General features: G+C 44.4%; 1 protein-coding gene and 1 long non-coding RNA gene across 2 annotated transcripts; both read right to left on the bottom strand.

The window, feature by feature from the left end:
* Window positions 1-356: 356 nt before the first annotated feature.
* Window positions 357-27,420, bottom strand: LOC306774694 (ankyrin repeat and BTB/POZ domain-containing protein 2-like; the record flags this gene model as incomplete). The annotated part of the gene is made up of 17 exons (XM_079264845.1): window positions 357-593; window positions 959-1,072; window positions 1,447-1,515; window positions 6,461-6,533; window positions 7,821-7,923; window positions 8,007-8,112; window positions 9,840-10,018; window positions 11,783-12,015; window positions 12,086-12,221; window positions 13,448-13,544; window positions 13,702-13,803; window positions 13,877-13,966; window positions 14,560-14,725; window positions 15,816-15,968; window positions 16,051-16,258; window positions 19,008-19,157; window positions 26,541-27,420. The coding sequence occupies 17 exons, from the start codon at window positions 27,418-27,420 to the stop codon at window positions 357-359; spliced, it is 3,096 nt and encodes a 1,031-aa protein (XP_079120971.1).
* Window positions 17,031-17,697, bottom strand: LOC306757091. The gene is made up of 3 exons (XR_013771344.1): window positions 17,670-17,697; window positions 17,527-17,593; window positions 17,031-17,166 (listed from the first exon to the last, which is right to left on the bottom strand). It is a non-coding gene; the product is annotated as an uncharacterized lncRNA (long non-coding RNA).

Here is a 27,420-nt window from a genome sequence, read left to right as displayed (position 1 = left end):
AAAGATATTTAGACTTTTCAATCCAAAAATAAAAGCAGGAAGTGAAAATGAGCCGCAGACCTGCGATGTTTCAGATCAGTTCTTGCTCTCCAGGATTGTGTGTTCCTTCGGTTTCTACTACATTCCTTCTCAGCTGTTTGATTTTACAGATCAGAAATTCAGATTTGCTGGTCAGAGGCGTCACTAGTCTGTTCAGTCAGAGAAACCAGATAATGTTCGCTTAAATCAGATCATCTTCATATTCAGCTTAATGAACAGGAGCAACTGATGATCCGGGACGTCCAGAGTCCGTTTGTCCTTCCACACGAACGCAACAGTGAAGCATGGCGATGAGTCCCAAATACAGTCCAGTCCGTCTAAACCCGGGACGCGGGGTGGAGTTTGTAAAGTCTGTGGGTCAGTGCAGTCTTCAGGTCCCTCAGGAGGACCGACGGATCCCGGTCCAGGTCCTGGGTGCTCGTACCTGGACAGAGCAGCTCCTGACTGATGCCTCCCAGCAGCAGATGGTGGAAGTCGTCCCGGTCCAGGAGCCGCTCCAGATTCTGCAGGAAGAAGCCGTTACAGAACCGGCAGAGTTCGACCGCTCCGAGTTGCTGCAGATCCAAACAAACATGAGTCGACATCAATACGCTTTTCTCCAAATGGAGCCAGTTTTACACTTTCCAGACTTTGGTTCTTCAGTATTCTGTTAATAAAATAACTTTGCAGTTATTTTTTTTTACAGCATCAGAATTAATTTCTTCTGCAGTAAACAGAAACTAGTTTCTATATGGAAAATAAAAATCATTAAAATGTGAACAAATTCATTCATACGAGCCAAACTTATCACAACTTTTTAAGGAAATATGTTCAAGTTTTAGCATGAGGAAAGGATTAAACTCCAGGAAGACATGGTTAATAATCAGGTCCATCCATCAGGGCGAGGATTGCTCCTCCCTCTCAGCAGGTGTTTCTGTACCTTGGCGGTCTGGTAGATGCTCACAGCGTTGTTCAGACTCAGACTCTGCGACAGCGAGATCTCGCAGCATCTCTGCAGACGGCGGAGTTGGAAGAAAGACGCCAACGGCAGAAGCTACAAGACAAAAACATACTTTAGCTGATGTCAGTTTTTCTGCTTTAAATCCCTGCAGGTTTAATTCCAGGATCCTCAATCCTGGTCCTCCAGGACCGGTGTCCTGCAGGTTTTCTTAGTGTTCCTGCTGCAACACACCTGATTCAAATCAGTGTGTATTTAGCAGACGTGTGCAGAGCTTGTCTTAGATGTGTTGCAGCAGGGACACTTTGAAAACCTGGAGGACGCCTGCGATCCAGGACCAGGAATAAGGTCCGATTGTTTAAACATGCCTGCATTTGTTGACTGCAGATGTCTGCAGACAGGAAACAACTGCTGGAGTTTCTGTGTTTTACCTCTGATGGCGTGCAACAAGAGCAGGGAACAGAATTTACCATCATGGCTTCCGAGTGCGAGATCATCGGTCCGTCTGTCCCTCCGCAGTACAGCGACTTCATCATCATCTGCAGGAATGTACAAATACACACTTTATGACCAGCCAGTTAATGCAGTGGCTCTATAAAATGCAAGATAGCTATAATACCGTATTTTCCAGACTCTAAGGCTACGTTCACACTACAGGCTGAAGTGACTTAAATCCGATGTTTTTGCCCCTGTGCGACCTGTAACCGATCTTTTCTTAACAGTCTGAACGACACAGATCTGATATTTTCTAATGCGACCCAGGCCGTTTGGATATGTGGTCCTAAATCCGATATGTATCTGATCTTTTGCCATGCGACTTCAGTCTGAACGGTCAGGTCGCATTAATCCGACACGCGACAAACGTCGTTATTCTGCGTTTGTTGTTCATGAACTCTTTATCGGTAAATGCGCTCTCATCACTCTCCCACCAATCCTGACTGCGACTCCGTACCCAAACGTTTCACTCTACAGTTGTTGCTGCCACAGCTCCAAAAAAGGCCAAAATGTCTCCTTAAAACGAACCCATTCACAATGTTGTGGCTACGGTTGGACAAACTTAACTTTTTTTTTTTTTTTTTAACTTTTACGGTTGGACAAAACTTAAAATAGCAAATGCTCTGCTGCCGTCCATATTTACTTCTGCAAACACAAAGACGTCACACGCACGCTCACTGCACGTCGCCGTGTCTTCTACACATTCGGGACGCTTCTGTATGAGGTTCATACAGGAGATCACATACAAGTCACATTTGATCGGAAATGTGAATGGACTTTCAAAAAGTTCGGATTTCACAAAAACATCCGATATGAGCAGCAAGCCCTGCAGTCTGAACGTAGCCTGAGTCACACTAGGCCAAAAATGCCTAATTAAATCTGCTAAATGCCTAAAACAAAAACATACACAAGTCGCACTGGAGTATAAGTCGCATTTTTTGCAGGTAATTTATTTTACAGACTACTTGACAAAAAACAGCCATTAAGTCATCTTGGAAGACAAGTTAGTACTTTATTAAAAAAAAAATATAGAACAAGCTGAATGGGTCTAAGATATGCTAATGACAGCTACATAATAAGGTGTCCAGTGTTTATGTAACATTACAAACAGTTTTACGTAACTATAGCTGTAAAGAACACAGTAAGTGTACCTTTACTCTAATTAATAACACAATCTCACGCCACATCACTAAATCTGTTGTATTCTCCGTCCTCGGTGTCACTTCTGAATAACTCCGCATGGAGACGTAACACGTAACGTTGACAAGCCTCTCCCCGCCACATGTTGTTCAAGCACCCACTGGCGAACTCGTTCCTCTAGCTCAGGGGTGTCAAACTCCAGTCCTCGATGGCCGGTGTCCGGCAGGTTTTTGTTGTTTCCCCTCTACCAACACAGCTGATTAAAATCAAATGCATCCAGCAGCTTCTTGTCAGTCTGTTTTTAAGTTTGGGTCAGGTGTGTTGGAGCGTCAAGACAACAAAAACCTTCAGGATACTGGCCCTCGAGGACTGGAGTTCGACACCTGTGCTCTAGCTGTTGCCATCTAGCTTTGAGCCTGCGATTAGCTTTTTTTGGGGGTTTTTTTCCCCCCATCGCAGTAAGAGTAGCCTCCACTTTATATCCCTAACAAGTTTCTCACATGCAGAATATGATTTTTTTTCTGGGGGACATTTATGTTCCCATTTATGTTCTCAGCTAATGTTTACTGTTTAAATTTTTAATTGTTAAGGAGTAGGAGATATCTGTGCATAAGTCTAGAGTGCCCTCTTGTGGCTGTCTGTGAAATGATATTTTTTCATGTAAAAAATCCAGAAAAAAGTCCAGAAAATACGGTAAATAAACAGCACAGCTGTCAAAGTAAAAACAATGCTGTTGTATTAAAAGTTTGAACTGAATTTGGGGTTCTGGGGGGGTATTAATATTAAAAACCCTCTCAAACCTGCGTCTATACGGTGCCTTGAGATGGTGACATGGTCGTGAAGTGGCGCTATACAGATAAAGCTGCATCGAAGTAAAAAGTTTTTATTCTGGGGGGATTTTCCAGGTGTGTTCATAGAGAGATTACAATGGAAACACTTTGTCGCAATTTTATGGAATAAGCGACTGGATTCACTGATTGACATTATTAGACTTAATGTTGACTGGTGTATCGCTATTCGTGTGACACAGGCAAGCAAAGAATTTGTTATATTAAATGTGTATGCTCCTTATGAATGCAGTCAAAATGAAGAAGAGTATTTAAATAAGCTTGGTTTTATTAGTTCTTTTATTGATAATGAAAAGTCTACCATTGTCTATGTAATCCGGGATTTGAATGCAAATATTCTGGACCATAATTCTGCCTTTGGTAAGCATTTGGCCCATTTTTGCAGATAGTAACCTAATTTTGTCAAGTAAAGTACTATTACCTGCTCAGAGCTATTCATACATAAGTGAAGCATGGCATAGTACCTCATGGCTGGACCATTGTATCTCTACTGCTGACGCTCATGCTGCTCTGGCAGACATGAGGATTCTATATGATATGTCCACTGCTGATCACATACCAATGTACATGTCTGTCAGAATTGATTATATCCCTGACACATTTCTGTCTGTTGGTGGTGAAAGAATACTTGGACTGGTCTGCCCTCTCAACAGAAGACCTTAGCCATTATTATGGTCTCACTGATGATCTATTGAGTAACATCACATTGCCAAGGGAGGCTGTTGTGTGTAAAAATTATAACTGTACTAATTCCAAGCATAGGGCTGACATCTCATCTATGTATTCTGACATTATCAGTGTACTAATTAATGCAAGTAAGCCATATTATAAATACAAAAAGAGAAGTAAAACAAAGCCTGGATGGAGCACTCATGTGGCTATGTATCAAGCTGAAGCCCGTGATGCTACATATTCCTGGGCTATGGCTGGTAAACCAAGACAAGGGCCGATATATGAACTCAAAAAGAAGGCAAATGCAAAAATATGCTGTTAGGTTTATATGTAAAAACGAGCAAACAATGAAAGCTGATTCTCTGGCTAAAAAACTTTTGAACAATGATGGTAAAGCTTTTTGGAAGGAAGTGAAATTTCTTAATAACTGTAAACCATGTCTTCCTCATACTGTAGATGGAATTACTGGGCCAAATCTGATAGTTGATCTTTGGCGTCATCACTATTGTTCTCTCTTCAATTGTGTTCCTAGTGACTTGTATTGTGTGGAGCATGTTGATTATGTTGAAACGATCACATCTCATGAAGTGTATCAAGCCATTAATAACTTGTTAGATAATAAATCCACTGGAGTAGATCAGATCTCTGCTGAACATCTCAAACTTGCCAGTGGGAGGTTGGCTCCTCTTCTTTCTTTATGTTTCACTGCATTTGTTGTGCATGGGTTTATCCCTAACCCCATGATGACAGTTCTTCTAGTGCCTGTGATAAAAGATAAAGCTGGAAAAGTGGGTAGTTCAACTAACTATAGACCCATTGCACTTGCCAATATATTGTCCAAAGTTGTGGAACGTATCTTTTTGACTAGGATTCAAAAATTTATTACTGCTACAGACAATCAGTTTGGCTTTAAAGCTAACCATGGCACGGATATGTGTATTTTCTCCTTAAAAGAATTGCTGAGTACTTATAGAAAGAAACACTCAACAGTCTTTACGTGCTTTCTGGATGCCTCTAAGGCTTTTGATCGTGTAAATCATAGAAAACTGTTTACAAAACTGTATCAGGCAGATGTGCCTAAGTATCTCATCAGATGCCTTTCTTACTGGTACGCCCATCAGACCATGCAGGTTAAATGGGACTCCTGTGTATCTGCTCCCTTTAATGTCTGTAATGGTGTAAGACAGGGCAGTATTTTATCTCCTGCTCTTTTTAATTTTTATATGAATGACCTGTCTAATCAGTTGAGTATGTGCAGAACTGGATGTATGGTTGGAGGTGCTTTAATGAATCACCTCATGTACGCTGATGACCTGGTGGTGTTCAGCCCTAGCTCAGCCGGACTCCAGCAGTTGCTGAATGTGTGTTCTGTGTATGGAGAACAACATGATATACAATACAACCCTGCTAAAAGTGTCATCATGTTTTGTCGAACTAAGGAGGACAAGACATTAAAGTTCCCTGTTTTTACATTGTCTGGGGCTACTGTAAAAGAATGTGATACTGTCAAATACCTCGGTCACATCATAACAGACTGTGTCGGATGATGAGGACATGTATCGCCAGTTCTATATGCTCAAGCAAACATTCTTGTTCGAAAATTCTCCTGTTGCTCTGTAGAGGTGAAACTGACTCTGTTTAAAGCATTTTGTTCATCTCTGTACACGGCACATCTTTGGGTGAGCTATAAAAAGGCCAGCTATAAAAGACTTGTGGTGGCATACAATGATGCACTGAGGCTTTTCCTAAAAAAGCCAAGATGGACCAGCGCTAGTGACCTTTTTGTGTCTAGCCGGGTAAATACTTTGCCTGCTGTCCTGAGGAATTTGATGTTCAAATTCATAAATCGTTTGAATGACAGTCCTGTATACAGTGATGTTAGATACTCATCTGTGTTTTGGAAGCACTGGTATGACTGCCTCTTAAAAGTTTAGAGGTCTTTAGTTGTCTGTGTATTTGTTTTTAGTTTCTTAGAGTGGACCATGAGTCTGTAATAAAGTTTAAATAAAATAAAAATATTGAAATGTGACAGACTGGGTCACATGGCCAGTCCATTTCAGATGAAGATTAAATCTTTTACAAATGATTAGAGAGAAACATGCAACCTCTGCCCTTGACAGCAAACAGCACAGATTTTACAAGGAATCAGAAGAAAAATGACGGGGAAGAAAACGACGCTATCTGGCAAAACCTGAAGTAAAATCCTTACGCGTTAAACGCTGTTCAAAGGAAACGCCTGCAAATTGCAACTGTGCTTTTATTTTGTAAGATACTGTGATGGAAAGGCAGCTAGTCACATGTGTAAGGCCTGGCGGTCGGCGTGTCCCACCTGGAAGGTGCTGTAGGTCACGTGACTGATGTGGATGACGTTGTCGGGGGAATCTGCAAGCATTTGGCGAAATCTGTCGGGGTGAAACGAGTCACAACATGGTTTAAAACCATTCACTCGTAATTCCACGAATAACAAAGATTCAACTTTGTCAAGTCAAACTCCGGTTACAGCTTTCCAAAGTCAGGAAGAGTTGGAACGATTGGATGAAATTTGTTAAATTAAACCTGCATTTATCTAGGTTGATGTATTTAAAGGTGACCTGGTCGAAAAGTCAATAACATCCATTTATACAAAGTCAACGGATCAGAGACGATTAAACGCCCCGTTGACCAGATTCTCGCTGTCTTGAGAGTAAAAAGGAAGAAAGTATGAAACGAGTTCAGACATTTGCATTCCAGACTCTGAGTATTACATGTACACGAGGCGTAACGACAACTGCTTCCAGCAGACCTGAAAGATTGGAGAGAAGATCAATATCAGTAAGCCGATGTGTGTTCATTAAAGCTGAAAGGGGGAGGAGACAATGCAAGGGGAGGGACAAAGCCAAGAAAGGGCGCTAGCTCCCCAACATTACCTACCCCAGCTGAAACCATCGATTAGCTTTTGCATACAAACTACAGTGACGAGTGATGCGACACGTCTTCCAACTATTTTTAGGACGAAGACGTTTAGTTGTGATCTCGCGTATGAAAACATCTCTATAACCGAGGTCAGAAAGCAGCCAAGATGAGGCGCCATCCAGTGGGTAATGAAATCCAAGCTCCGCCTTTAGTCCTAATGATCGATTTGCGCTCATGATCAATAAGAAAACCTGACTGTATGGAAAGCCTCGTTATTATCAGCTGAATTACTGCTGATCATTTCCGCTGATGAAAAACTACCATAAATGTGGTTTAAACAGCATTTATACCAGTTTCTGCACATGCAGGCCAGACTGAAGCGTCATCACCGTAGACGCGATAGAACGCTTTTATTTTCGTAACATCGAGAGCCATGAATTTAAATAAAAATATATCAACCATGTTGAGAGAGTTGCAACCAATCAGATCAATGCAGACACATTGGTGACTGATCGGTGAATCTGTCTGCGATTTTTCGCTCAGATGTGACATGATTTAATCTTTTAAACTCCAGCTTTGGATCGGCGTTCACGGAGAAATATGAAATAATTATGACATCATGATGAAGATTGAACAGATGGAAACATTTCCGATAAATGACAAAGTAAAAATGCAACAAAATCAATGTTCATCACCGACACGTCCAACAGAAATCCACTTTGTGTTTGATAGTTAGCATTTAGCCTTTTAAACACGACTTTATTTCTAAACATAGGACAAGAAGAAAACAGAGAAACCTTTTGGAGGCAGACATCAACAGCACCCGATGGGCGAAGAACGGACGTCCGTCCACCACGAACGTCACGTCAGACATCTCCTCGTTGTTCAGGAAATGAGAATCTGAGAACAGAAACGTGGAGCGTGGCGTCAAGCATGTTAGCTCGCTGCAGGAAATGAGACGTGTGGCGGTGGTGAGACGTTACCCAGCTGCGTGGACAGCGTGACGTCCATCGGCGGGATGGCCGGAACGGGCGAAGAGCCGTAGCAGTGAGAAACCGCCGCCACCAGTCGCTTGGTTACCACGTAGTCCTGCAGAGACGACACGCTGTCATGACACCGAACGCCACATGCAGTTAGCTAAAAGCTTCCATGCAGGCAGTGTGTGAGGGAGTGTTGCCTCACATTGATCGGAGGCCAATAAATCAATATTTAGATGATATTTCCCTCCAGTGCTTTAAGTGGGCCGGTATGCAGCGGTACGCGGTACCGGCACTTTTAAATTCTTTCCCTTTGCATACCGGGACTTTCTTTACGCGTATAGTGCATACCAGGACTTCTACCAGCTTTCTTCAGCAATCAGTATACCCTCCTACAACTTCGCCACATATTACAACTTATATTTGTTGATTTTAATAAAAAAATTTAAAAAGTTGCCTCAAAAGAAATGTATTGTTAAGGCCAGTTTAGGAGCAGAATGCTTGCTGTAGCCCACAACGCCACGTTGCGCGCCACGTTGCTTTTGTGTTTACATTGAAGTGGACGTGCTTTGAATGAGAGGAAAGGCGGAGAAAAAAACTATTGCGGCTGTAATGTTACAAACTGGAGCAGAGTGGAAGTAGTACTACTTAACAGTCATGTACTACAGTAGTACTACTAACAGTCATGTACTACAATAGTACTACTAACAGTCATGTACTACAATAGTACTACTAACAGTCATGTACTACAGTAGTACTACTAAAAGTACTACAGCAGACTAAGTGTACGGCTGGTCAGTATTCATGAAGATTATTTCCAGATTAAAGATAATATTGCTAAGTGTTATGGACCAGGCTGATGTTGGGAAAAACCTTTGTCACAGAGGCAAAGTGTAATAGTACTACAATAATAATAATAGTAATAATACTACAATAATAATAATAGTAATAGTAGTACTACAATAATAATAATAGTAATAGTAGTACTACAATAATAATAGTAATAATAGTAGTACTACAATAATAATAGTAATAATAGTAGTAGTACTACAATAATAATAATAATAGTAGTACTACAATAATAGTAATAATAGTAGTAGTACTACAATAATAATAGTAATAATAGTAGTAGTACTACAATAATAATAGTAATAATAGTAGTAGTACTACAATAACAATAGTAATAGTACTACAATAATAATAATAATAATAATAATAGTACTACAATAATAATAATAGTAATAGTAGTACTACAATAATAATAATAGTAATAGTATTACAATAATAATAGTAATAGTAGTACTACACTGTTAAACTAGTCTGGTAAGAAGCTAAATAAGTCTAAATGTAGAACTTTTTATGTTTTTAACCCTTTCATGCATAGTGACCCTGTAGTGGGCTCCTATTTACAAGCTCTTTTCTTGCATATTCATGAATGAGGGTATTTTTGTAAATAAACAACTTCAGTAGGTTTTTTCTTACAAAAATGTGAAAAATGTTTTTATTATTAATTCATGCATGAAAGGGTTAATGAACTTTTAGTTTATGTATTTACTTTTCAGTGTTATTTTTAACATCCAGCAATGAGGCTTGAAGTCCATAAAAGTGTCTCCATGGTACTTTGAATTTGACAAATGTGGATTTGATGTAGAACTTGCTGTGTTTATGTTTTTAGTAATTTCTGTGCTATAAAACTATTAATCTACAGATCAATTTATAGATCTACATGTCAGTATCAGACATGTTTTTGTCCCATATTTGCACGACAAAGTGACAGCGAGTCATTCAGGGAGAACCTCCACTTATTCTGTTCCACTTCTCACTTCCGCTGAGTCATACCTTACTGGTTTCCAGCATGCTGAACATGAGCGGGATGCCTGCCGACAGCAGCTCGGAGCTGTAGTCCTCCATCCTGATGGAGGGGAACTCTGAGAGGAGGAACACCACGACTTCGTCCCTGCAGAGCTGCTGAGCTCTGCGGAGCGACTCCAGCCAGGTGTGCAGCCGCCAGGAAACACCTGGACGGAGAGAAGCAACCTACATTTTTACATCAGGTTCATCACGCAACGGCACCTGAAGGAGCAAAAGTTCCGTCTGATTAGAAGTCCGACCTGCAGCCGATGTTCTGCTCCTACGTTCATCTCATATGGATCCACTATCAGATTCCAGATCCACTGATAATGAATCAACAGTGTCACTGTCCTATTGTGGTGAACATTGTTCCTGTTCTGGATGGTACTGGATGGTGGTATCCGGAACGTTTTTCCTGTTCTGGATGGTAGTATCCGGAACGTTGTACCTATTCTGGATGGTATCCGGAACGTTTTTCCTGTTCTGGATGGTAGTATCCGGAACGTTTTTCCTGTTCTGGATGGTGGTATCCACGAGGTTTTTCCTGTTCTGGATGGTGGTATCCACGAGGTTTTTCCTGTTCTGGATGGTAGTATCCGGAACGTTTTTCCTGTTCTGGATGGTGGTATCCACAAGGTTTTTCCTGTTCTGGATGGTGGTATCCACAAGGTTTTTCCTGTTCTGGATGGTAGTATCCGGAACGTTGTACCTGTTCTGGATGGTGGTATCCGGAACGTTGTACCTGTTCTGGATGGTAGTATCCGGAACGTTTTTCCTGTTCTGGATGGTGGTATCCGGAACGTTTTTCCTGTTCTGGATGGTGGTATCCACGAGGTTTTTCCTGTTCTGGATGGTAGTATCCGGAACGTTGTACCTGATCTGGATGGTGGTATCCGGAATGTTTTTCCTGTTCTGGATGGTGGTATCCGGAATGTTTTTCCTGTTCTGGATGGTAGTATCCGGAATGTTTTTCCTGTTCTGGATGGTAGTATCCGGAACGTTGTACCTGTTCTGGATGGTGGTATCCGGAACGTTTTTCCTGTTCTGGATGGTGGTATCCGGAACGTTTTTCCTGTTCTGGATGGTGGTATCCACGAGGTTTTTCCTGTTCTGGATGGTAGTATCCGGAACGTTGTACCTGATCTGGATGGTGGTATCCGGAATGTTTTTCCTGTTCTGGATGGTGGTATCCGGAATGTTTTTCCTGTTCTGGATGGTGGTATCCACGAGGTTTTTCCTGTTCTGGATGGTAGTATCCGGAACGTTGTACCTGATCTGGATGGTGGTATCCGGAATGTTTTTCCTGTTCTGGATGGTGGTATCCGGAATGTTTTTCCTGTTCTGGATGGTGGTATCCGGAATGTTTTTCCTGTTCTGGATGGTAGTATCCGGAACGTTGTACCTGATCTGGATGATGATATCCAGAATTCCTAAAAAACTGTTTCCATGACTCTGGACACGTCTGTAAAACTACTTCATAAGAACAAATTTCTGGTGATATTTAGTTTTTTTTTTTTACAGTTCTGCCGGTGACAGAAACACGGTAGTCTTCCTGAAACTGCCACGCATAATTTTTGTCGGTATGGTTGCTAGGCAACACATCCACCAGAGGGCAGCATCATTTAGACCTCACCTCCAACTTTCTACGTCGCATTTTAGTCGATGACGCATAAAAAGCAGCAGTGCAGTGGTGGAGGTGGTGTGTGCCACCATCTTTGCGAATCGCTGCTCACACTGCTCCTTCGTGGTTTCCGATGTCGCTACTCGACGCTACTACGGGTCTAATTACAGACATAACAGAAGGCGGATGAAATGCTCCAAGCAGAAATGACCCTTTTAGATCAGACCTTCGTAGGTTTTTTTTTTTACTAGATAGACACAAGGAAAACTTAGAGATGAATGTGTGACTGAAAAAGTTGGACGATGCTCACCTATCGCTTTGATCTCCATGGTAACATCCAGGTAGCCGTGCTCGGCGCTGTGGTACGCCGCCTGCTGCAGGGCTTTCATCCTGGCCTTACACAGCCTTGCAACAACACTCGGGGAGTCTGGAACTGGGTTTTCTGCCTCCTGCTCCTCCACTCCTTCAGCCAGGATCTCCTCCAGAGACAGGATGTCCTCCTTCCTGTGAGGAGGCTGCAGCAGCAGCCGCCTCAGGATGTTCCTGCACGCCAACATGGCCGTTTACACAAAGAGCATCCAGAAGAGGAACAAGTGTCTTCTGAAAGTCTCACCTGTGTCCATGTGCTGCTGCGTAGCTGAAGCAGCTCATGTCATCTTGCAGAGGAGACGTCAGCGAGTTCCCATGATGCACTCTGAGCAGAGGGTCTGCTCCATAGCTGAGCAGCAGCTCAACCATCTCATAGTTACCTGTGAAGACGAAGAGGAGGAAGATATTTATAATAAAACTAACTTCTGTTCCTCATAGACACATTTTCCAGACACAACTTTCTCCTAAATCAGACAAAGTGAGTGTAGGAAGGTTCAATAGTAGAGCAGCTCGATTACGACAAAAATTATAATCACGATTATTTTGACTGAAATTGAGATCTCATTTAACACTAGACAGTGTCGTACATTATAACAGACTAATGGACGGTTCAGAGTTGTTTAATCCGCTTTTACCATGGTCCCACACAGGAAACATTTCATAACAAATCTGTATTTCTTTTTTACAACACTTGATGAATATTCTGAAGTATAGGAACTATTTTACGTTGGCCTGGATGTACGTTTTATACCAAACAACCGCTGTCAGGCTGCAGCGCGTTTCTCTCATTCACCTGTTAAAAGACGGCTGATCTGAACCAGCTGGTTAACGCGTTGCTATGGTAACGCCCCGTAACAGAGGGATGTTACAGTGTTTAACTGGCCGAACTATGTATAGGAAAATAATGCAGCCAGTTGTCACTGACAATGGTATAAACTATGTTTAGGTGAACTTCCACAACCTACTGCAGTTATTCTACATTGACCTGCAGCCGGAGCCGACTGAGACTGGCCGCCTGGGGGTGCTTTAGGACGGGAGAGGCTCCCGCTGCTCCTTCCTTACAGTAACTGCAGAACAATATGTGCCTTCAAGTCAGTCGCCAAAACACCAGAAAAGTCTCTAATAACTCCAGTAAAAGCTGCTAGATTTGTCGCTTTTAACAAAAAAAGTCTCCAGATTTAGCGAGAAAGTCTCCAAGTTGGCAACAGTGTGAATGAAAGCAAAGCGGCTGTGGGAGGAGTTTACAGCACAGCGCTGCAACGCCAGAGACGCTCGATTAGCAGCTGAAGACAGCAGGAGAGGAAACTGCAGAGAGGAAAATAATCACACACTTTTATTTTTATCATCGTTGGAAACCCAGATCGTACTGAGGTTAAAATCTGAGTAATCGCCCAGACCCACTTAATAACTGTCCATCTGTAATGTTCAGGTAGATCCGAGATGCTGGCAGGTTTCTAAAAGTGAATACTAAGTTTCATATATCTGTGTCGTTCTGTTTGATTAAAAGTTATATTTATGTTTGAAAAGAAAACCTGGTAAAAGATGCCATATTTCCTAAATTTTTTCTGATCACACGTTCACGACCTTCATGAGACCGCCAGGTTACCTGCAGCAGCGGCGAGCTGCAGCGGCGTCTCCGCTGAGCTCTCCTGCCCGTCCAGCAGAGTTCCTCCCTCCACATCTGCTCCGGCTTCCAGCAACAGCTGCAAACACGACAACATGACACTCAGAGGATCTGACGTCTGGAGCCACGTCTCATCAAAATGTGCATCTTTTTATTCCTTCATGTCTTCTGAGCTGGAAGAAAATACTGATTTAATGTCATGTTCTGTTAATGAAATGTCTTTGTCGCAGCCTCACCTGAGCCACACTCAGGTGACCGTGCAGCACCGCGAACGTCAGAGCCACCCAGTGCCGACTGCCGGGGTGAACGGACGGGTGTCTGGCAGAGCAGCCGGGGACCTGCACGGCAAATTCAGCCGAGTTAAAACCAGATGAGATGTAGAGGAGCCGCGTTAGTCGCCGTGTTTGTTACCTGCAGGTTGAGGTGAGCTCCCGCCTCGATGAGCATCTGCACCAACGCTTCGTCACCTGCTGCAGAGGCGTACATCAGAGGAGTCATCCCCTGCAGATAACGCAGAAAATACTTTTTACTTCTGTTGGTTGATGTTGTAGCATCTCACAGCTGATAATGTAAAAAAACTAACAAATAGAATAAAATTAAATTTATAGATAAAAAAAAAACTGCATTTATTAAACATAATTCAAATGATCAAGCTAATCTGAGCTGACACTCAAAGATGGCTCCATTTATGCTAACTGCTAGCTGTAGCGAGCACAAGCTAGCAGCCACTCCACAGGTTTTCTTAGACACTTTGCATGAGCAAAGCACAACAATAATTCATACTGCATCAATCCTCATTGTGAAATTCTGTGCTGTATTTACTTCTCTTTATGTACTGTAAATAAAATGTGAGAAAAACTTAAAAGCAGTGACTTAAACTTTCAGTGAGGTCATAAATTCAGCTAAAATGTTGGGTTTAAGGATAAAATGAAGGCCTTAAAGCTCCATCTACTTGCTTCTCCTGTCAAAGATTTTAAACATTACAAACAATAATTCTGTTAACATTAAAGAGAAGTAATTAGTTTAATCTTGTAATACGGTAACAACAATAAAAACAGGTGCACTGAGGTGTCAAACTGACAATCAGACGTCACCTGATCATCTGAGGTGTCGACGCCGTCAGCTCCCAGAACCAACGTGGCCTGTTGGACCAGATCGGCTCGACCACATGAGAGCATCCGGAAGCCCAAATCCAGATTAAACTTTGACGAAGCTGCTTCTGCATCCAAACACTTGAAGGATTGGAAACAGCACTCGGACCTGGAAACGAGAAGTTAAGACCATTTACCCGATTTTAACTCCTTCCTGCCTGGATCCAGGAGGCCAGATGCAGGTAACGTCAACCTTGTTTTATGTTTAAACGAGTCATTAAAGATAAAACTTTCACTGACTAAAATAATATTTTGATATTCTTTAAATTATTCTGAAAATTCCTCAGTTATTATTCTCTTACAAACAGTGTCATAGTGTAACAGTAACAACATCACAGCATAACAGAGTAGCAGCCTAACAGCCACAGACTGTATATAAAGAGATGGGCGGAGCCTCCGTGACGTCACCCGTAGGTTTCTGAAGAGCTGAATTGAAGCTCGGTGGGCGGTTCCTACCATCACCATCTTGGCAGGGGCATGCGTGTCGTCTCGCCCGGAAAATACAAATATGGGCAAAGAGGTGGAGCTGAGAGGGGGGCTGTGAGCGTCATGGTGGATGATTGACATCGAGCGAACGCCGAGCTGCCTGTAGCTAAGAGCTAACTGAGCTAACCTGGCGATAACAGGAGCTAACCAGCTAACGGAGGTAAGCGGGCTAAAGCTAAGTCACGTTAACCGGATAAAAACCGCGGTTGTTCTACGTTCTTCTGACTTGAAGCAGGAGATCGGGTACCTGTCAATCAAAAGGACACGCCCCTAAATATGCCGAATTTTGAGATTAAATTACTTTTAAACGGGCGAGTTAGAAAAAAATTCAGCAGGCTGTAAACGTGTTTATTCCTGCTGTACACGTGTTTATTCCTGCTGTACACGTGTTTATTCCTGCTGTACACGTGTTTATTCCTGCTGTACACGTGTTTATTCCTGCTGTGAAGTTGGTCTTTTTAACATGGGAGTCTATGGGAATTTACTCTGTTTTGCAGCCCCTAGTGGATGAATGAGGAACTGCGGTGTTATACACTTCCGCATAGGCTTCACTTTTAACCGCCGAAGGCTCCGTCCATCTTTCATATACGGTCTATGGTAACAGCGAAGCAGCCTAACGCCATAACAGCACAGAAGCATTATAGTGCAGGACCTGTGAGGGGCAGAAGCCGGAGATTTGTTCGGACCTTCATTCAGAACTTCTGGTTTCTCACCTCAGCTGTCTGGGCTCGCAGTCCAGGCCCGGAAGGAGCTGTCTAGCAGCCTGTCTGACATCATCGCTGTCCACCAATAGGCTGCAGCGATGCTCAGCATGCACCACAGCGACCCGGATCCACTCCATCAGAGGAGGGTGGAGCAGGAACGGCCTGGATGAGGATTAACATCGGAATAGTTCAGTCAGAAACATCTGGATAAGTTTTACGTCTCAGCTTATTCCGGGACACACACCTCTCTCTGCTCAGCGTCATGGTGGGAGGCTCCAGGCTGGGATTTTCCATGGATTCCATCTGGGGGCTGGACAGGAAGTAGTAGAGGGTACGAAGAGCGTCCGGGGTCCAGGACACTGACGACTGATTGGCTGATCGGTTGCTGCTGGTGAAGGCACTGGAGCCACGGCGACGTTGCATATGGCGCATCGCTCGAGACACCAGATCACCTGCAGGAGGACAGAGACGTTAACGATGCAAAGTTTCTGCAGATTCGTCTAATAATCACATTTCAAACAAACAATGATTATATTTCATAACAACCAGTTATTTAATTAAAACAAAGCGTTACAGCTATTTATTATGGTACTGGGATGATCCACCAGATGGAGCCTCACATTGCTGAGGAAGTGTTTCTGAACAAACACGTACCTGAACTACAGACTGTATAAAAGGTACTTTTCACGGTTCAGTGTTTAAAATGAATGAATAAATAAAAAATAACTCAGAGTGCGGATCTCATTTCCACACATGCGCTGATGTAACTATAGCAAGTGTGAATTTAAATATGCATTACTGTTATAATTGATAAGTTGCAATAGGCTAGTAAATATTAATCAGAAGACTAGATACAGCTACTAGAGGGCAAAGGTAAGTGACACAAGACAATTAGGTTGCTTTAGAAGTAATATATTTTGAAAGTAGTTGCAACAAAACAAAACAATAACTAAAACCATTAACCACAAAACCCAAAAAAAGATAATACAATATTTACAATGAGAAATATCAAATACACTTCTTATTTGTTACATCCTCAACCATTTCACAGAAAAGGAATCAAAATAAATCAAACATAATTTCCAAAGTCCATAGTCCTGAGTTCTTTTTCCTGTTCGGGGGATATTCAACAGTTCGTTTGCACCGGTGGAATGTCCATAGAGTTATTCAAATTTAGAATGATGGGAAACGCGTGATTAACTGTTGAAAGATTGAGAAGTGGACTGGTGAAACGGGTGGAGAATAGGTGGGAGAGAGACAGGCTATTTTAGCCTCCTACCCAACCAGTGAAAGGGACTCAGGGTCTTCAAGCTCCTGGATAATAGCTCGCCATCACATCACCCATTAAAGGGCACCTGGCCTGCATTGGAGAACAGGACCAATTAAATATCTGATAATTCATATTGTTAACAATCAATCCTGTGTACACATTCATATCAGAGTTTCAAATAAATGTTCAATATCTGTACATTTGAAAATGCTCAGGTTTTAAACTACAACCAAACCCATAAATAAAACAGTACAAGCAGCAAAAAGCAAGATGGCTAATGCTATAGCTAATGCTAAATGCTAAAGCCAGTATTTAACCCACCAGGCTAACATGAACAACAGGATAAAGGCCTGGTCCACAATCACATGTTAGCATTAGCATGCTAATTTTAGCTAATGGTGGCTAACACCACAAACAAATTACATAGGCTCAGACAAAGCTCAGACTCACCAATTCCAAAGATCATAGATGCCCAAATGACAGGCACAGCCCCCCAGTCCTTAGATCAAGTTGGCCTCTACAAAGTTACAATGATGCATAGTTGACTTTATACAAGATTTACTAAATAGATTGTATGTCTGTTTGAAACCAACCTTCAAAGCAGCTGTCCTCAACTCCTCTCCCACACTACTGAGCTGAGAGGAAGTGAGGCAGCATAAGTATGGAACCCTGATTGGCTGGAGAGACCAGGTGAACTGTCATGTGACCAGTGCATTCAAGGACTGAGTGGAAGAGTGGGAATTTTGAATCTCTCATGGAGAAAACATGTTAGATGTTACATTTTTCCCTTTGGTTACATAACCCAACAGCAACAGTCCTCCAACATAATATATTTTATACTAGAGGTGGAAATTAACTCATATTTACCAATTTGATGTGATTAAAATGACGTTATGTGTTGATAATGTGTCTCCATCTCACAGTGGTAGCAAAATAAAAATCTGCTTCCGAAATTTTAATAAAACCTGAGTTACAACAAGACCAAGAAAAATCCGCTAACAGTTGCTAACACACGGGCAAAAACCCAACGGAGGGGGTAATAAGTGGGATGATGTGGCGAACATCTGGACGAGCAAGACAGATAACCAGACAGATTCTTCTTCTTCTGCTGCATGGAAGTATGAGGGCGGAGATGTATGAGGACGTTTGAAACGGATAAAACTGACTTTAGACTACGTTTGTGTTAATTTCAACTGGGTTTATGTGGACTTTCCCAGTCCTGCTACTGGTCACTTTCCTCTGCCTTCTAGGATCTGACACGTATATTAGGCCTGTGACGGTACGCTTTTGTCCCAATTCGATTCCGATTTTTCGGGTGCCGATTCGATTTAAATTGCAATTCTCACAATTCTTTGATATTGCTCATTTTTGTAGATTAAAAACAAAATAAATGTATAAAACTTTGTTTTGCTTGCCATTTTTCTTGGTTTCAATGAGAAAAAAAACAACACAATAAGCCAGATCATCATTCTGCTGCTATAATGCCCAAGAAGACGAGTAAAAAGATCAATAAAACAGTAAAAATTACAAAAATATTATGGATTATTTGTCACGTGTAGGTCAAATGGCAGTAAATATGTTTCCATTGGCTTCAGGATTACAACGGGGCTCTGTGGTTAATCACCTTCCCCTGTAAGGGATCCAATGCCTCTAAAAGAACCCGTTTTAATGATCCTTCAAGCTTCCTGACAAAAGAAACTCAGAAGTGTAAAACATGATGTATGATGCTTTAAACATGCTAACAGATGCCCCATTAACTTGTCTGAACAGTGAAAGAGCTTTAAAGTACGGTGGCCTGCAGGGTGTGAAGGAGCCCTTGTCTTCTGGAAACAAGCCCAGCGTTGTTACGTAATGAGGGGGGGCGAGCCATGTGTTCCAGGTGTTTAAAATGAATGCACACAGAAAACACAGACGGCAGTGACGCTACTTACTGAGCTCAGTGATGCTTCCCACGCAGGTAGCGAGCAGCGCCTGCTCCAGCATCCGCAGCTCCAGCTGGACGTAAGCATCCTCCCTGTTCTCCACTGGCTCCTCGGGAACCTTTGTGTATGGGCTGACGTGAGCTGGCAGCGACAGCTCACCTGAAAACACACACATGAACACCAACATTAACATGTTCATTTATTCATGTTGCGTCTTCCAAGAGAGAAATCACAAAAGGTTTTTTTTTTTACGACAAAACGGGAAGCTTGGTCAGTTTGGTCCGCATTGCCGGTAGTAAGTCGGATCCGTTTCCGGTGAGGGTTGGACTCCGCCAAGGCTGCCCTTTATCACCGATTCTGTTCATAACTTATATGGACAGAATTTCTAGGTGCAGCCGAGGTGTTGAGGGGATCCGACTTGGTGGCCTCAGGATTGGGTCCCTGCTTTTTGCAGATGACGTGGTCCTGTTGGCTTCATCTGGTCGTGATCTCCAGCTCTCGCTTGAGCGATTCGCGGCCGAGTGTGAAGCGGCTGGGATGAGAATCAGTACCTCCAAATCTGAGACCATGGTCCTCAGCAGGAATAGGGTGGATTGCCCTCTCCGGGTCGGGAGTCAGGTCCTGCCTCAAGTGGAGGAGTTCCTGTATGTCGGGGTCTTGTTCATGAGTGAGGGAAGGATGGAGCGTGAGATCGACAGACGGATCGGACGGAAGGAGCTGAGCCAGAATGCAAAGCTCTCGATTTATCAGTCGATCTACGTTCCTACCCTCACCTATGAGTGGGTCATGAGATAACAGGAGCTAATCAGCTAACAGAGGTAAGCCGGCTAAAGCTAAGTCACATTGTTAACCGTCTTAAAACTGCGGTTGTTCTTCTTACTTGAAGTGGGAGATCGAGTACCTGTCAATCAAAAGGACACACCTCTAAATATGCCAAACTTCGAGATTAAATTACGAGATTAAAAAATTTTAAACGGGCGAGTTAGAAAAAAATTCACTCCCCCTCACACAACCGAAAATTAATTTTTGAAGCAGGCTGTAAACATGTTTATTCCTGCTGTAAACATGTTTATTCCTGCTGTAAACATGTTTATTCCTGCTGTAAACATGTTTATTCCTGCTGTAAACATGTTTATTCCTGCTGTAAACATGTTTATTTCTGCTGTGAAGTTGGTCTTTTTAACATGGGAGTCTATGGGGATTTGCTCTGTTTTGCAGCCCCTAGTGGATGAAGGGGGAACTGCAGTTTTATACACTTCTGCATTGGCTTCACTTTTAACCGCCGGAGGTCGCCGCTTGGTTGTCACTTTAAAAAAGTAGATTCTGAATACCTTTAGACCCACATTGCATAAATCACTTTAGTCCTCCATTGTTAAATGTGAGAATATTAAATTTAACCAAAGGACTGGTGTGTGAAGTTTCTAGCTTTATGTCCAACCCTCCTGTTGCTTATATTTGAAGAAACATACCGACCTCTCATCACCTTATGCACAGAAAAAATATTGTTAAAAAATGTTCCTATTGAAATTGTTATAAGGTTGTGTGTGTAAGAGAAGACAAGAGAGACATTTATTGTTTTTATAAATGTTGCAAAGTTCATGTGCCGGTAATAAATGCAATAAATATTTATATTGGAAAATAATCGTGAAACAATCGTGATCTCAATTCTAAGCAAAAGAATCGTGATTCTCATTTTATCCAGAATCGTGCAGCCTGACCGGCGTGAAGAAGAAAACTCTGTTTCCTCCACCTGCCAGTTAAACATGGAGACCAAACTATGGCTGTTTTGGGTTTTTATTGTGTCTTATGCAAGTATCCTGCAGAAATCCACTGCAACAATGGACGCAGTATGAACACCAGACGAGGCAGAGGACCCTTAACACCATCGCTATGGATTTACCCACAATGCAACGCTGTGCCACATGCAGGTAGTGGCTTTTTTTTGTAATTTGCTTCCTGTATTTGGTCCGCTTGAAATGGACCGAGACCTGCGTTTGTAGACGGACCGAGTCCGATTCTTATATCAGAAATCATTTGGCGTCTTCACATTTCCCCAAACGAAGCGACTTTCTGAGCAAACTGACTCGGATGAAAGAGGCTGATGTGTTCTGAATGTAAAGCTCAACAAAAGCTTTTGATTCTTATGAAACGGATGAAATAACGAGTCATACAAAGATCTCAGCAGACATCAGAACTTCAGGCTGCGGCAAAGTAAAGCCAATAATTAGTCCTTGTGCACAAAACCAGCGCCGCTTAGCCACCAAGGCGGGGAAGAACTGGGCCGAGCCCTTCCAGCAGGACGAAGTGGAACAAAACTCCTATTATCAGCATCCGTCTGACCTGCAAACACACCTCTGCTCTGTAAAAGCTGCAGAGACGCTCTGACAAGGTGGTGGATAATCAGTCCGCTGCGTTTACAGACAGGAGGCCAACAGGCAACTATTCATGAGCGCACAACAGGAGTCCAGTCTGGAAGGAACAAAGCACAAATCACTGTTTTCTAATCCCGACCTGCGCCGTTGTGTTTACACACACACACACACACACACACACCTCGGCTCCTGATCCAACACTGCACCACTTATACACTGAATCATACGTGATTAAGTCATTTCCTTCACCTCTCTGCTCATGTGTACCTGCGGCTGAATAAAAACACCCCCCCAGCCTGCTGCCATCCAGGCTGAACACAACAGCTCTTTTCTGCCGGACGGGACAACGCTGCCAGTGTTTGGCTGAGACAACAGAACCGCCTGGATCCACCTCAGCTCAGACCTCAGAGTCCTGCTGCTTCACAGCATCTGCAGAGTTTTACGGCTTGTATGGCCTGTTGGACGGCTTTAAAACATCACCGCTGCTTGTTTTCATGACAACCAGAAGCACGATGAGGGAAAAATCTGCTTATCCGGATCATAGACGAGACAGTGGTGATCTGAGTCCGATGGACACCCGGATGTTCATCTGGATGACAGAATATTCTGGAAATGCAGCAATAAAGCCGTCTGCATGAAGCAGATTCTGCATCTTGGAAGGTGAGAGTGTCTTTCATCGTTCTGTTGCGTCAATCCGGCTGATCCAGCGGAAACGTCTTCATCAGGAAGCAGCAGGATTAAAAAATAACGTGAATGAACTGTTGTGGCTGCAGAGGTGCGACACCCTGCTGGACGGGAGGGGGGGGGTCATACATCGCTGTCTGAATGGCAAGAAGAGCTCCTTTGTGTCATCTGTGGGGGTCAGAGGTTAACAGCACTCACTCATTCGCGTCACCCGCTTCCTCCGGGGTCGGAAGGCTGAAGGCGGTTTCCCAGCATGCAGCAGGCAGAGAAACACACCTCCTCTCTGAGTGGGGGTGTGTCTGCAACACGTTACGACCCACTTCCACTCAGGCTCCATCCATCAAACTGAAACTAGAACGTTCTGATTGGGAGGCAAAGCTGAGAGGAAACACGAGTCCATCTTCTCATTCTGGAAGCATCTTCCCATTAAACCTCGGCCACAAGCCGCTTTATCTCCCGCTAATCATAACCCACCGTTTCCTAACATGGTTAGTCACAAACCGTCTGGGGGGAGCGATGGCAATCCAGTGTTTGGTTTAGAGGATTACCGTCAGGAGAAACGATAACGAGGATCCAGAAAGAAGAACCCAGAGGCAGAATAATCCTGGAGAGTAACGTAAATAACCTTCATTTCCAACCAACACAGAGACAAAGAAGAAGACTAGAGCGATATTTTCCAGCTGGAACAGAACTTTTTATCACAAAACAGCAAAACTAAGACAGAATCTGAGTTTTTTCGTGGTTTTCATTGAGCTGTTTGGGTGGAAACCATCTGTTGAGCCTCATTGCTTCCAGTGTTAGCACGTGCTACATGCTAACACTGCCTCTGCGCTGCCTGTAAAGAGATGATCTGTACTGCACACATCAATAATCAGCGAGGTGTTGCAATCAAAGCGCAGCTAACTCAGTGGGCTCTCCTGGCGCTGCAGGTGCTGACACACACACACACACGCACACACACACACACACAGGAAGCTACGCTTTGACTTGTGCTTTAAGCTGCACAACGAAGGTCTCCAGACCCACAAAGCTGTTTTCATAAAGAACCGCCAGTCGTTGGGTTTGATGCTAAGTTACGGCTGAATGGAGTTTTTCTAGCAAGGCGGGCGGCGGTCAGACTGAACGTAAACGATGTACAAAACGTTACAGCATCATTTTCTCAGCAATGATTCCACAACTTCCTAACCGATACACATACAGCGACGTGCAGCATCCAGATGTACCGGTGGAAACACAGCGCGCTGCATGTGACCTCTTCTGTGCACGTGAATCACTTCAGGGTCGTTCACGGTTCACACTGGAGTCTGATGACGTCACGTTTTAATATTAAATGTAAATAATCCTACAAAAACAAACAACAATGATAAAAGTTGCCCAGAAAGAAGGAAGGAAATGTTTTATTTCTACTAAAGACAAAGCAGAACAGCATCAGTGTGAGTACCTGACTGCAGCATCTATCAGATGTATGTCTACTTCCATGTCATGATGGAGATCCGCCGGTTCCTGTCTGAAGGGTTTTACCAGTAACCCTCTGTGGTTTTGGTACCAGTAACCCCTCTGTGGTTTTGGTACCAGTAACCCCTCTGTGGTTTTGGTACCAGTAACCCCTCTGTGGTTTTGGTACCAGTAACCCCTCTGTGGTTTTGGTACCAGTAACCCTCTAAGGTTTTGGTACCAGTAACCCCCTAAGGTTTTGGTACCAGTAACCCCTCTGTGGTTTTGGTACCAGTAACCCCTCTGTGGTTTTGGTACCAGTAACCCTTTAAGGTTTTGGTACCAGTAACCCTTTAAGGTTTTGGTACCAGTAACCCTTTAAGGTTTTGGTACCAGTAACCCTTTAAGGTTTTGGTACCAGTGACGCTCTAGGTTTTGGTACCAGTAACCCCTCTGTGGTTTTGGTACCAGTAACCCTTTAAGGTTTTGGTACCAGTAACCCTTTAAGGTTTTGGTACCAGTAACCCTTTAAGGTTTTGGTACCAGTAACCCTTTAAGGTTTTGGTACCAGTGACGCTCTAGGTTTTGGTACCAGTGACGCTCTAGGTTTTGGTACCAGTAACCCTTTAAGGTTTTGGTACCAGTGACGCTCTAGGTTTTGGTACCAGTGACGCTCTAGGTTTTGGTACCAGTGACGCTCTAGGTTTTGGTACCAGTAACCCTCTAAGGTTTTGGTACCAGTAACCCTCTAAGGTTTTGGTACCAGTAACCCTCTAAGGTTTTGGTACCAGTAACCCTCTAAGGTTTTGGTACCAGTAACCCTCTAGGTTTTGGTACCAGTAACCCCTCTAGGTTTTGGTACCAGTAACCCCTCTAGGTTTTGGTACCAGTAACCCCTCTAGGTTTTGGTACCAGTAACCCTCTAAGGTTTTGGTACCAGTAACCCTCTAGGTTTTGGTACCAGTAACCCTCTAGGTTTTGGTACCAGTAACCCTCTAAGGTTTTGGTACCAGTAACCCTCTAGGTTTTGGTACCAGTAACCCTCTAGGTTTTGGTAGACTCCTTCAGCTTCTGTACCTGTTAGGATCTGGAGGACTCAGGGTTTCATGTCATTAACTCGTGAGCTCTGTAACATCACCAGGGTTGAACACGACCAAACAGGAAGTAGTTTTTTTCCTTCCCTGCAGAGCCGACGGACTGTCCAAATTTCACGCCTTTCCGCCACTTGCTGACTGCGACGACCTCAAAGCTTTGCTACTGTGTGTTCGTTTGCGAGTCTTAGCAGATAACCGAAGCTGCAGGAAGGTCTCAAGTTGGAGGGCCTCTCGCAGGCGGTTTCCCTCTTCAAACTTAGCTGACGAGCCTTGTGGGATATTTTAAGGTGGTCTTGAGAACCAGCTCTCCAGCTTTACAAAAAGTCTTTCTTTAGACTTTTTCTGCTTTTTCACTCATTCACTGGTCCAAAGGATGAGTCTTTAAAAAGCTCTTAAAGCCTTTTAGTTCCCAGTAGACTTGGTGGTGCTGTTGTTCTGTTTTTGTATTGTTGTGTTTCTCTACATGTCTGTTTTATTGCTGTGAAGCACTTTGTGAAAAGTGCTATAAAAATAAAGTTTACTTACCAGAAAACTGAGCAAAAAGACAGTTCAAACTGGATCTTCAGGCTCTTTGTCACTAAGACGCATCGTTTTTCACATTTCTTTAGTTTTATCTGTAAAAAGCAGCAAAGTTCAGCCAGTCTTACAAACAGAAAACAGGATTTCAGCAGCAATTCGGTGATTCGCTGGAAACTCATCACATCTCAGCCTGGTGGCAGAAACACGAGGAGTCAGGGGTAAAAAACAGGATCTGTAATCCATCGAAGACCTGAACCAGGACCTGAAAAGGCACCTGAGCCGAAGCCTCGTCAGAAATGGTCTCCATGGAAACGTGACTTCAAGAAGCCAGAAAGGGCTGAAGTTACATGACCAAAGAACTAGACTGAAGATCAGTGGAAACAAGTCCGATGGAGGGACGGATCCACCCGGAACCTGGACCTCAGCGGGTCAGATGGAGGGACGGATCCACCCCAGAACCTGGACCTCAGCGGGTCAGATGGAGGGACGGATCCACCCCAGAACCTGGACCTCAGCGGGTCAGATGGAGGGACGGATCCACCCCGGAACCTGGACCTCAGCGGGTCAGATGGAGGGACGGATCCACCCCGGAACCTGGACCTCAGCGGGTCAGATGGAGGGACGGATCCACCCCAGAACCTGGACCTCAGGGGGTCAGATGGAGGGACGGATCCACCCCGGAACCTGGACCTCAGCGGGTCAGATGGAGGGACGGATCCACCCCAGAACCTGGACCTCAGCGGGTCAGAGGGAGGGACGGATCCACCCCGGAACCTGGACCTCAGCGGGTCAGAGGGAGGGACGGATCCACCCCGGAACCTGGACCTCAGCGGGTCAGATGGAGGGACGGATCCACCCCGGAACCTGGACCTCAGCGGGTCAGATGGAGGGACGGATCCACCCCAGAACCTGGACCTCAGGGGGTCAGATGGAGGGACGGATCCACCCCAGAACCTGGACCTCAGCGGGTCAGATGGAGGGACGGATCCACCCCAGAACCTGGACCTCAGTGTGGGATCATCTGGACGGAAAATGAAACAAAACAGCAGAAACATCTGAAGAAGAACTTTAGAAAGTCCTTCAAGAAGTCGTTTCATCAAAGTAAAAGACCAAAGTCAGGTCTGCAAAAGTAATTCCTGATGTCCTGACATGAAGTGTCACACATGGAAAAATGCTTTCTGGTGGGCTGTGTGGGGTGTGTGTGTGTGTGTGTGTGTGTGTGTGTGTGTGTGTGTGTGTGTGTGACACTATTTCGTGTTACTTTTCAGTAAAGTGGGAAAACTAAAGAATTTTATTCAGTAAACTAACAGTAAGAGATCCGAGCTTATTTTCATAAACACATCTCTCTGTAAGAAGACAAGATGAGCACGTGGAACTCCTCTAATAAGTTGATGAATGTTTATTTGTTTATTAATAAACATGATGATGGATGAACTCACCGTTGGCGTTTTTCCCACAGACAAGATGTTCGTAGGCCTGCAGCAGTCCCCACAGCTCGGCGTCTCTGTCCACGGTTCCCTCCAGCAGCTCCAGGGTCACCGGGCAGCAGGTCACCTCCTCCCCGGCCCTCCGCGCCTCTTCCGCGGCCAGCCTCGCGACCTGCAGCGCGCGTCCGGCCACTTCTTCCGCCAGACTTTCCACGCAGGCTGTGAGGCAAACTGCGGCGTACTCGTGCACGCGCACCGACACGCGCGTTTCCAGCATCCACCTGAAGAAGCGGCCCACGGAGAGCGTGAGCCCGCAGCGCGCGGATTTGCCCCGCTGACGCGCAGCGTCCCCGGAGCTCATGCAGTGCAGGGTCACGGCTCTGACCGCGGAGGAGAGGCACTTCTCGGCCAGGTTCCAGCTCAGCACCAGCCTGGCCGCGCTCTGGACCTCCAGGCGCGTGCACCGTCTGTGCAGCAGGCTCAGCCGCTGCGCTTCCCTGCAGATGCGCACTGCAGCTCTGCGCAGCAGCGCGGAAAGCCGGGAAGCTGCCTCCGGGGTGAAGCACGCGTCCGAGTCGGCTGCTTTACGCACCACGTCCCGCAGCTCCTGCTCGGTCCACGGATACTCCTCCAGCTCGGGAAGGCAGGGACACTCCGCCAGGGCATCCGCTGCGTCCTCGGGGAGCGTGCTCACCGTGTCCCAGCTGCTGTTTCGGCTGTACATGGAGCCGGTGTGCTGCCACCAGGAGCCCCGGCGCGGAGTGCTGGCACGCGGCTGGGACTGTCCCGATCCGCCGCAGGACAGGCTGCGGGACGGACATGGCTCTCTGGTCACACAGCCCGAATCCACGCTCAGGTCCTCTAGAGTTTTCATCCCCAAACTGTTGGACAT

The sequence above is a fragment of the Telmatherina bonti genome, assembly GCF_933228915.1.
Source record: "Telmatherina bonti genome assembly, chromosome: 1".
In the NCBI taxonomy this organism is placed as follows: domain Eukaryota; kingdom Metazoa; phylum Chordata; class Actinopteri; order Atheriniformes; family Telmatherinidae; genus Telmatherina; species Telmatherina bonti.
This window is presented reverse-complemented; position numbering and strand designations above follow the sequence as displayed.